The sequence below is a fragment of the Urocampus carinirostris genome, chromosome 6, assembly GCF_059441175.1.
Source record: "Urocampus carinirostris isolate Australia breed hairy pipefish chromosome 6, RoL_Ucar_1.0, whole genome shotgun sequence".
NCBI classification, from domain to species: domain Eukaryota; kingdom Metazoa; phylum Chordata; class Actinopteri; order Syngnathiformes; family Syngnathidae; genus Urocampus; species Urocampus carinirostris.
The window spans coordinates 31,331,734-31,343,704 of record NC_142354.1 but is presented as its reverse complement, the minus strand read 5'-3'; the positions used below and the strand labels follow the sequence as shown (position 1 = coordinate 31,343,704).

At 38.8% G+C, this 11,971-nt stretch overlaps 1 protein-coding gene across 2 annotated transcripts in view; it reads right to left on the bottom strand.

Annotated features, from left to right (window-relative positions):
• Positions 1–694: 694 nt before the first annotated feature.
• fgd5a (FYVE, RhoGEF and PH domain containing 5a) overlaps positions 695–11,971 on the bottom strand; it is a 47,982-nt gene continuing 36,705 nt past the window's right edge. Inside the window, exons 13-21 of one of the 2 annotated variants that reach the window (XM_088338707.1) lie at positions 8,407–8,490; positions 8,250–8,329; positions 8,061–8,157; positions 7,301–7,438; positions 7,110–7,212; positions 6,879–7,015; positions 5,369–5,497; positions 5,020–5,174; positions 695–2,826 (exon numbers count right to left, since the gene is read on the bottom strand). In XM_088338707.1, coding sequence (XP_088194833.1) covers positions 2,790–2,826; positions 5,020–5,174; positions 5,369–5,497; positions 6,879–7,015; positions 7,110–7,212; positions 7,301–7,438; positions 8,061–8,157; positions 8,250–8,329; positions 8,407–8,490 — 960 coding nt within the window. In that variant the 3' untranslated portion in view covers positions 695–2,789. The remainder of the gene's footprint in view (positions 2,827–5,019; positions 5,175–5,368; positions 5,498–6,878; positions 7,016–7,109; positions 7,213–7,300; positions 7,439–8,060; positions 8,158–8,249; positions 8,330–8,406; positions 8,491–11,971) is intronic. The other variant, XM_088338708.1, reaches the window with a different exon arrangement.

Below are 11,971 nucleotides of genomic sequence, written 5' to 3'. Positions count from 1 at the left end.
AGGGTCGCGGGGGTGCTGGAGCCCATCCCAACAATCATCGGGCAGTGGACACCCTGAACTGGTTGCCAGCCAATCGCAGGACACACACCTAGGGACAATTTGGACCAGCCAATCCACCTGAAAATGCATGTCTTTGGAATGTGGGAGGAAACCGGAGTGCCCGAAGAAAACCCACGAAAGCACGGGGAGAACATACAAACTCCGCACAGGAAGTCCGGTAGCTGGATTTGAACCGGTAGCTGGATTTGAACCCACACAGGTTCCCAAGAATATATATATATATATATATATATATATATATATATATATATATATATATATATATATATATATATATATATATCCATACATATATATATCCTGTGTCTGCCCCTAAAAAAACTGTTGTTATTAAACTTGTGTGTCTGCACTTGGGTCCACCTAACCAAAACATTATACTTCATCGTTTTGTTTCCAATAATGGGCATGAATAAAATGTGCAGAGACAAGTAGAAAAATAAGAAGTGTTACATACATTTCAGATTTTATTTAATATGCATCTATATACATAAACATTTACATATACAATGCACTTTATGCAGGAGGTACAGTCTCATTCTATGGTTTAGATAGATTGCAAAGGAGACACAGAGAGAGAATGAGATAGAGAGAGGTGAGAGAGCAAGAGAGAGAGAGAGAGGGGGGGGGAGAGAGAGAGAGAGAGAGAGAGAGAGAGAGAGAGAGAGATAATGACTTTTGCTCAAACACCCAAAAAAGTGAGTGTTGCTTTTTACAATTTCAATAACTGAAATGAACTATTGAATGTAGAGTTTAGGATATAATCATAATAATTAGCCTGAATTTCAGTCTTCTTTCTTTTAAACCGTTTTCTCATAGACAATAAATAGCTTAGATGTGTTCTTGAAAACGTATGTCATTGAATGCAAAGAAAAAAACATAAAGATGATGGCTGATTAGAAGCTTTTTAATACAGAGACCACTATATGTTTTTTGAAAAAGCTTGAAAATTTTGTATTTATTGCTGGTGTCAAGTCAAAACCAATTTGGTCACACTTGCAATTTCCTTTAGATTTTATATATTTGTTTCATATATTATTACTCAGATTTTGTGACAAATTGTGTGGTCCTTTTGTTCAGGCAACATTAATAAAAAAATAAATGTGCACCTTTGAAAGTCTTAATAGAAGTGGCAATTTTGATTATACACCAGCTAGAGTATATACAATAGACCCCCGGGTTACAGCGACCCCATCTTTAAAAGGTTTTGGAATACGATAATTTCTCCTTCATTGTTACAGTATTTTCCCCACCATACGATATCAACAACAAATTATTTTGCATACTTAAAAACGAAATTCAAACTTTGCTGTGCTCTTGCAAATCACGTGCCTTACATGTCTTAAAATACCTGTCTGCTCTTGGTCATATAACATGCTGCTAGGCTGTTGGTTTGAGTCACAGCCTCATAAAGATGCCAAATTGCTATTGGCTGAACTCTCTCCCCACAATGACTTTCTTTTAGTTCACTTCATAATCTTAACAAAGTTTAATTGGTTTAGCTATGGATCCCATAACCTACAGTGGTGCTAGTGGGAAAAGAAAGAAGATGACTACAATGAAAATGGGGCCTGAGGTAATAAAGAAATACAAAGTATATGGCCCTAAGAAATCAAAGATCCGGAAAATTATAAGAATAACGGGGGATTAACGTAACAAAGGCTTCTAAGGGCATGACAATGCTCGCGGGTAGAAGTTTCAAAATCAGTTTTAATTTCAATACACTGTTTCCTCCCCCCCCTGCATCCATCCACTAACTCTGCTGTACCAGCCTAAATTATTTCACACAAAACGGTAAATAATATTGATTTTTTTTCCCTTACATGTATATTTATTTGTAACATTATTTAATTACATACACTTTTATTACTTATAAGTAATACTGCCTACATACTTTTTTGTTATTGTATTGGTTTTATCTTGGGTAACATGGCATTAGCTAAATACCATATGTTTCTATCCCCCTGCTATACGGCAAATTCATATCATGACCCCCACCTCACAGGGGGTTAAATTCGTATCCCGGTGGTCTAGTGTACAAATAGTCTGAATTCACTATTATAAAAATTTAAGTTAAGAGACATCATTTAGCATGAAAAGTAAGAATATTGCGATTTTGAGGGACATTGCCTTTTTCACTCAATTAAATGATGATCCAAAATAAACCAGCAGTATATTTACAGCACTTAAATGGCACAGTAATAAATTCAGTTTAATATCTTGATGATATCAACTGTACTAACTATAAAAGCTTATAAGAAAAGCACAATCATTATTGACACAAGAGTAGTACAATATACTTTAACATTGTAACAGTATCAGGCACATTCATCGTTAAATGCAAACAGGAGAAAATAAACTGCCACTTCAGAGTCATTTTTTCTTTAAATTTAAAAAAAACCTACAAAGTATGTTCATTATTACAGAACACAACAGTAATATGTATAGCTTACCTTACAATACATACTCGGATTAATCCAATGGCACATCACTTACCAAAGTAAAAAAATAGAATCTAAATAGTTGGACAGCGAAAGCCTTTGTTGCTCTCTTTTTAGATTTGATGTTTTCATAGCTGCTCCTAAAGAGTGGGAATGAGAGTCGAGGATCATATTTACCTCCTAAAACGTTTTTTTCTGATGAGATACATTTTTTTGCCATATTCCAGTTATGGATGAAATTAGGAAAGACAGATAATTACATCCAGTGGACTGTTCATAAGAAAGATGGTGCTATAAAACTGTAGCCTCCTCAATGGCGTTGATCCACCTGTAACACACAAGAGTGGACGATTCAGAATGATTTGTGAATGTTTTCGTTTTAGGAATAATGAGCGAGTTTATGCGTTATTTTTAACTGGCCACCTTGGTGAAACATTTTGTCTCACTGACTACCTTTTAAATGCTATGGAGCAATATGAATGACTTATTTATATGCTTTGTGACAAATAACCCCGGATACATGCCGTATTCCACAAGAGCGGGAGTGATGTCAAAACGCAAATGTACATCGTTTCCATATTTAAATTTTACAATTAAATAAAGGATAAATTTTTCATGTTATGCATCAAAATCTGGACTTGTTTGCTCTAAAAGTAAGGTCCATTGCTGGTTTCTAAAACTAACCCTGTTTGTAGGAGTCCTGCCAAAAGCATAGGGACGTACACTATATTTGGATGGATACAACTGTGGCATCCACTATATATAGATGGATACATATACGGCATTTTTGCCGCCCATTTCCATTTTCAGTGCCGCGTATCCCCAATAGAGTTGTGGGGGTACTAGAGTCCATCCCAGCCATCTCCTGGCAGTGGGCAGGGGACACCCTGGACCAGTTTCCAGCCAGTTGCAAGCATTTTTCGCCATAAGGGGAGAAATAAAATGGAAATATCCCGGAGAAATCAACCAATATTAAAGATACATTTAGGGAGTAAGCGTGAGTTTGCGTGTATTATCTGTCTGTGTACCACAAGTCCTCCAGTGGTTTGCATCCAAAAATATCCTGAATATGAAAAACTGCACATACATGCATGGAACATGAACATGAAAGGAACATGAAAGGACTAACCCAACTTGCAATCAGAAAACTTGAAGTAGAACTACAACTTTAAGTGGATATCTGTGGACGTTAACATGACTTTACATTATCACAACACTGGCAATAGTTTATTTCGAATTGAATTATAGCCTGCTTGTAAACTTACCCATTGTAAGATATATTATATTGAAGCAGGCCTTCTCTTTTTTTTTAAACTTGCTTTTTTACATTTATACAGTCTCCTTTCATATTTAAGAATCGCATCTGAGTTGACCAAAGCTCAGCTAACAACCAATCACGGGTGTGCATCACTTCTGAAGTCATAATGCACAATGAGGTCCCTGGTTTAAGACCGGAGGGAAATATTTGGCCTGGAAAGAAATGGGCTCCACCAGGCTGTACTTGCCCAAGATACACCATAGGAAATGGTGCCCCTTGGCGCTGCAGGATAAGGAATGACCCCATCCACCATATATGTGTAACACAACTAAAATAAAGCAAATCTGGATCACAATCGGTTCTGAGCACCTGTGATGTCATTATCACTTGACTCAGTCTCAAAAATGGCCGCCCCCATTGATGGATAAGAAACAGGTAAATTATGCTGCTAGAGTCATTTTCCTCAATTTAAATAATGATCATGTTAGTTTATGCCTCTTTGATGTTAGATATAAGACTTCAGCTGCCTGCTAGGTTGCTGTGACCTATCTTGTTTGGCGTATTCCTATATAAAAGCCTGCGGGGGTGTGCAGCTAAGTATAAGAGGCACTACCTAAGATAAGAAAATTTTCTTCTGTGTCATGCTGGAAAAGACTCCTCAACTGTGTATTTAATCTTTCTGGCATTCAGTCAATAGTTAAATGAGAATATGCAGTCTACTGTTTATTCATTTCTGTGTGATGAGCATTTAAGATGAAAGAACTGGGCTGAGGTTCAAGCTGAACTTTACAATTGGTGCCATGATCCAGAAAGCTACATTTCCTAAGCAACTGTAATGTCATCATCACTGAAAAGACTCAAAATGTCACTTCAAAGATGGATACAAGTGAATTTTGCTGCTAGATTTATTTTTCTCAAACGAAATAATGATCAGAATACTACACTAAGACGCTTGGACAAGAATAGAACATAATTTTTGAAAACATATGACATTGAGCATTTGAAAAGAAGTTAATTCAGACATTGTGTCAATATTTGTCTATTTATGGACCTTCCCATTGCCTAAGATGATAAATAATTGATTAGTCCTTGGGTCGGGTTTTAAAAATTGAGCATAACATTAGGCGACCAAATTTAGAAATCAGGTGAGCCGTAATGGTAAACCGTTGGGAACTTTGATGCTATTTTCATCAACAGTATGTAACGAAATGGCGCCCCGCCCCGCCCCCCTAAGATGGATGAAATTGGGTTAAAGACGCCGACCTGCGTGCTGTGTGGTGATCCTCAGCCCTGAAGGTGTAGTATAGGGTTTTCTTATGGTAGAGATGGAACACGTTGCTACCCTCGTCCCCCTCGGGCCTTTCCGTCAGCTTGACGGTGAAGCCTTGTAGAGGTAGACTCTCCGAAGCCACTTTATCCTAAAGGAATGTCGCAGAGTGTAAGCGCAATCTCTTTTTAGACGTATTCATCAAAGTAGAGAGAACAGTGAGGGCAAAGAGTCCCTTGAAAAGTCACAGGAAGTGTTGAGGAGGAAATCTAGAAAGGTGAAATGCAAAGATGTGTGTGTGTGCGTGTAGTTTGGGCCGGTTTGGGAGACTCTGTGCCCCCTCACCTCACAGGATGTGAAGGTGTAGAGCACCTTGTCTTTGAGGAGGAACCAAAGTCGTTTCCATTTCCTCTTGCTCTTCTTACGCCGCTGTAGGACACCACTTATGGTGGAGCCCTCCACTCCGAGAGGCAACTGATAAAACACACAAAAGGCAAGAATAAAAAGTGGGGAAAATTTAAATTGGGAGAAGAAGTCGGGTCAGCTAGGAAACTGGGTGACTGGATAATAATGGTGTACTTTTGTGTTTCGGCCTCAAAGATTAGATGGAGTAAGTGGATCCTGGATTCCAGGCAACTTGGGCCTGCAATGTGGAACATTTTGAACAACTGGAGCAGCAAGTAAGTGGAGCCATTAAAAATACTGTCTATAGAAAATCTGGAGGAGGGAGGACAAAACTACGAGTAGGTAACAGGAGCAGCGCTACTTTCACGTCAGCAAAGCCAGCGATAGAAGGATTGAAAACTTATCAAACAAAAACAAACCTGGATAATCTAGTGATGCTTAAAATAAAAACAGTTCCCATTAAATAAAACTGATTATATAGTCCAAAGATTTTGAAAAAATATATATAAAAGCATCAAGTCAGGGTGCACTTCTCCCCGCCAAACGTAAGTTGTGCAACCACGTTCACAAAAATAAAAAAAATCCAAATAATATTGTTTGAATCAAATGTTAGTCTAAATAAACACATTTTTTTTCATAGTTGGAAACAGCATGGTGAGTAGAATGTATTCACATTGCTTGGTAGAGCAATGTTATTATTTGATATTTTGAAAGTAGCTAAAGAAATAAAATGGAATTAGAAACACTTGTGTCCAAAAATCAAACTGAGGCGGCGGCGGCAGTGGCTCAGGAGATCAAGTCTTGGGATCAAGAGATCGCAGTTCGTATCCTGGCTCCTCCTTGTTACATGTCGAAGCGTCCTTGGGTAAGACACTGAACCCCTAATGCAGGTTAGCGCCTTACGTGGCTGCACGGCCGCTATTGGGAAATGTAAAGCGCTTTGGGAAGTCATTGACCTGAAAAGCGCTATATAACGGCAGATCATTTAATTTCATTTCATTAAAAACCAAAACATTTTCAACATTTCATGAATGAGTAAATGGTTTCAATCAAATATAAAGGTAAACAGAACAATTTGAATATATTAAAATACATTTCTATACCCCCTAGCTTTTGCAATAGAATCTTATTTGTCTTTTATACTTGTAGTGTTAAGTGTTTGTGCTTGTGTTTGTTATCATTTCAGTCCAGTACATCAGTGACCCCTAACGGTCAAACTGGACACGCCACCGACGTGGCTGCCATAAATATCTTGACATCGTCCACATCTCCCAAGTCCCTGGTGGTCTAGTGGTTAGGATTCGGCGCTCTCACCGCCGCGGCCAGGGTCCGATTCCCGGTCAGGGAACACATTTTGATTGATAAGCCTAGAAATACTTCACTTGACTTTTGTGTAAACCTGTGCTAAAACTTTACCAGGTTGACTTCAACAATACCTACATAATCTTACCTGATTGACAGATGATATACTTTTCCTGCTCTTCCAAAGATTTGGCGTGTGTAGGCTTTGGAAAACAGCAGATAGGGGACGATTGGCTCGCTGAGTCGGTGGACTTGAGTTGCTGCATGCCCCTGATACACTGCCGCCTATCATCAAATGCAATACATTTAAAAAAACAAATAAACAAAAAAAAAAACCCCACATTTCTAATCCAGAATGAGACCAGTATGTAAGCATTACCTCGTTTCCTGAGTTCGACATAGCAGTGGTCACACACTTTGGCCACTCGGTCTTTGAGGTACTTGAGAGGGTATCGATTTCTGGAACAAGTGCGGCACACCACCTGTGAGAACAGAATGCAAACTATTCAAAATTGAATGTATAAATAAATAATTCCTTATTGGTTAGAGTCACAGTGCTGGTAAGCGAACCTTGCCACAAGCATTGCAGTGGTGTCGTCGAAGAGTGAGGCTGAAGTCAGAAGTGCAGTTCATGCACATCATCACTTGAGCAACAGGGACCAGAACTGGAGCAGCTTCACCCAAGGCCATCCATAGCTTCTCACGGACCTGTGAAAATAAAATAACACAAGAATTGAATGTTTTTTTTGGGAATACGGAGCAGTGTCTTCACTAATCAAAAAGTAATATGTTGGAATAAATAGAAATATAATGGATAATTTATAGAAATAGAAGCAAAATAAATTGAGAATATGCAATATTGGGAGGCTTTGGTGCACCCACAATAAGTCGTAACTAGCTCAAGCAGGATGCAACTCTCGGACACTTGCAGACTTTAGTTTTATAGCAGGCGCTGTATTACTTAGATTATATAAATTATATAAATTACCTGTTGTATCCATGATACTTCAATAGGTATTGATACAATAGGTCATACATTTCAGCAACACCAATAAAACAAAAATAATACTTTTATCTTGCTTTACAATATTCCTTTGAATATATTTGCCCATTTGATATAAAAAACATCCTTAATAGCTATTATTTGTTTAGAAAAAAACATGGCATAGATATTTTCAACCCATTGGCATAAACATGAGCGAATTTGAACTTTAAATTAATTATATTTTTTGTAATAAAATTTGAAAAAGTCAAAATAACCAAGCATACATTTTTTTACTTTTTTTCTTAAATTCTTATAACCAACCAAGTACAACTTATTTGGTCTCACCTCATAACTAGGTCCTCCAAAAGTGCAGAGGCCTGCAGCATTGTCCGCAATGGCTCGACTCAGTGTATGGAACCAGTCTTCCCTCTCTCCGACCGAGCTGTCAAATATCCAAAAACAATTGAACACAAAGAATATCCAAACACAGGGAAAACAACAAGATTTTAGTTATAGATGATGAAATTAATTTACCTGGCAGAAAGTGTAATAGTGATATCAGACACTTCGATCTTAAGGCAGTTCAGCACGTTGTCAAGAACTGGTTTGCTCACCTGAATGCACGTTTTGTGGAAATATTTTAGTCAACAATCATAACCAAATAAAGTTGACAAGTCTGGCATGAGTGTACCTTCATTCCAGACAGCGATAATGTGTTCTTCAGTCTGTATTTCCCATCTTGTTGTGGGTAGGTGTATAACATGATATCATTCATCTGATGAAGGACACAGATAAGATCACATAAAATACATTAATTTAAAGTGACATTGTGTAATAGTTCACCAATAAAGGCCTTGGTGGATTAGAATTAAGCTTGTGCGTTCAAAGAAGACACAATAAGGAAGCCCGACATATACCACTTTGCTGAATTCTGAAGCCTACATTTCATGGTTTCTAGCATGAGCAAGGATGCATTTTAGCCAAGCACAGGATATAAAAGCTGCTGCTAATCCCCACGAGTGATAACAAAAGACCGAGCCCCGGATACATTTATAAACTAGCAGATAAGATACTAAAAAGGCCAGTAAAATATTATAAGAGCAAACCATAATTTGCAAGTGTCGAGACCCTGAATCAAGAAATTTAGTGACATCTGCTTGCATTATTCGGCCCCTTGGCTATTATGATTTGACCGATAACGGATAATTGATAAAGAATATAGAACAATAAACCTTACAAAATCCCCCCCTACCTGCTGCGGAAGCCAAGTAACTGAAAGGCAGAGCAGGAGCAGCTAACAATAACAATAGCCAAACAACAAACACACAAATCATGGCCTGGAGCCAATTGGTTAACGTGATTGGCTAGAGAAGGAAACCGTGGAAAGAAGTGCCAGATATATATATCACGGGACTCAGCGTAAGCAGCAAACAATATAAATAAAGGGATACAACGAGTGGCAAGCGAAGGAAACAGTAGGGAAAAAACTAGAAGATGACAAGTGCCAGATAATGGTAACCTCAGCTGATGTAAGTGGCCGTTAAGCAACATTGGAAAATATGTACTTCAATGGAAGCCAAAAGTCTCAGCTTTTTCAAAGGAAGGGTCACAAGTTTTGTACTACAATTACAAATTTCTTGAACAATGAGTCTTTTTAAAAATATTTTGATGTAATAACACGTGTTTTTTGCTTATAAATTGAATCAATCATGTTATATTTAAATTAATGAATTATTGTTCACACCAAGTGTCGGTATACTGTTTATTGTAATACACACTGGGAGTTTAAAAACCTGTTCAAGTGTCACCATGCTGTTTTCCAACTTGCAGTATTCCAAAATAACCACTAGATGGGAGTAACACTATTCAGCTCAATTTACAAGCCTTTATAGATAACCCGAAACAAAGCATCATTTTGTGGGTCAAGCATTTTTGGGCGATTGCTGAATTCAAATGGATTTAGTCATTTCCTTTCCCAGCATTCACACAACTTTGCACAACACGCATCAGCCGGCTCCCATGTACACCGAGCGCACAGCAAAATAAGGCAATAAAGGCGTTTATTTGCACGGAAGAGCAGTGTATTGTTATTCCCCGAGCACACCAAGGCTCCATTGTGTTGTGCATGAGAGGTATTTCATTTCTCTCCCCCCTCCTGAAAAAAAGATGACATAATTGGTCACACCTAATGTGCGTTCTAAACATCCGCTGGGGCCATAAAGACCGCATCCAGGAATTCTCCACCCTGTGCAGGGTTCCTGGGCCTCCCTTTTCTATCCCAGATTTCTGTCAAGGAGGGTTATGGGTGGGACAGCCACCTTCCACATCCCACAACAAACAAACACTCCAGGGGAAATGTTTGCCCTGGCTTATGGCCTTTCCAGCAAAACAATGCCTGATGGCAAATCTGTACTTAAGTCTGTGAACTGCTTGCAGCAGCTTAGCTGACGATTTAGTGAAATGAAGTCGGACCTGTGCAGATTCATTGATCTTTTACATTCCATCCACCCATCCATCAATCCATTATCTGCACCGCTTATCCTCAGCAGGGTCGCGGAGGTGCTGGAGCCCATCCCAGCTATCTTTGGGCAGTGGGCAGGGGATACCCTGAACTGGTTTCCGGCCAGCCGCAGGGCACACAGGGACAGACAATTCGCTAGCTCATTCACACCTAGGGACAATTTGGACCGGCCAATTAACCTGACATGCAAGTTTTTGGAATGTGGGAGGAAACCGGAGTGCCCGGAGGAAACCCACGCAAGCACAGGGAGAACATGCAAACTCCACACAGGAGGTTCGATCTCATGATCTCAGAACTGTGCCGCAGACGCGCTAACCACTGCGCCGCCGTGCTGCCCTATTTACATTCCTTACCCCTCAAATCAGTTTTGCACCAGATCAGATATCCCTCTAGTGGCCAATAAAAAACTAGAAATAAGTGGAATAGTAAATTGCTAAAAATAAAAGGTATTGATGGCATTACCTAAAATATATCTGTCTGGATCTGGAAGGTGGCATCTTCCTTAAGGGGGCACCAAACGGGGGGAGTGGCGCAACTGCACATGCCTGCATGCAATTTTACCCACCCGACTAATCCTCTCAAACCTTTACATTGTCTGTATTGTCATCACCATTGTTATGTTCACAGAAAGTTTGTTTCTTATTTCTTGTTTCGACATGTTGGTTTTTACTCTACACTAGGGTTTTATTGATAAACGACTTTTTTTGAGCAAGCCATTCTCTTTTCCTGCTATACTGCATGTGACTCTGCCACCAGATCACAACAATATCAGTCACTTTTTTTGCTGAGAGAACAGAATTTCTGGATAGTCATAGTATTGTGCCTGGTATCAGGATGTGTTTACTGGATCAGTTTAGGGAAACATGTGATATTGACCATCCCTCGCGAAAAATACCCATTTCGTTCAGAGCATTTTAAAACAAAATAATTCAAATTAGCACGGTAGTTAATATAAAATAATCTTCCGACTTCTTTGGCCATTATTATTATTGGCCAGAGCTGGACAGCCTGACAACAGTAGCTGAGAGACGGGCACTGAAAAAGCTGCGGTTAATCTATCTATCTATCTATCTATCTATCTATCTATCTATCTATCTATCTATCTATCTATCTATCTATCTATCTATCTATCTATTAACGTGTCAGAAAATGAGCAAAAATATACATAATTCGTTTCCAACGTAAAATCAATTCGGAATTGTTAGGTTGGCGGTAACTTGTAAAATACTGCACAGGGACTGACCATATTTCAGGTGTGCATTTAAAAAAGAAATATAATAATATGAATTTGGTATAGTGATTGAGTGAATATATTTTCTTATTTTGACACAAAACAGTTGACGATAAGAAATGCCAACAGAAACTAGTGCATCGAAGAGAGACAGACTCATACGTGGATGCACCAGACAGGCAGCTTGACAGAGGCTGCAATGATGATTTCAGCCAGAAGATGGCATTAGCAAGTAGAATATTTTTTCAAGTTTTGGACACCACCTTGAAGAAAAAAATTGTGCACATTGCAAGTCGTATGGATAGACTGTCATAGAGAGAAAATTATATTGAGGTAACCTGTTTCAATTTTTTTAAAAAGCCTTGCATCTTGGCATTAGACAGACCAAATTGCTTATCAAACAATAGAGCGAGTGTCTCTATTTGGTGTGATGTGTTTGTCTAATGCCCCACGCCCCTTCCAACCTTCCCCCCGTGCATTCTACAGGCTGTCTGGCCTTCACTT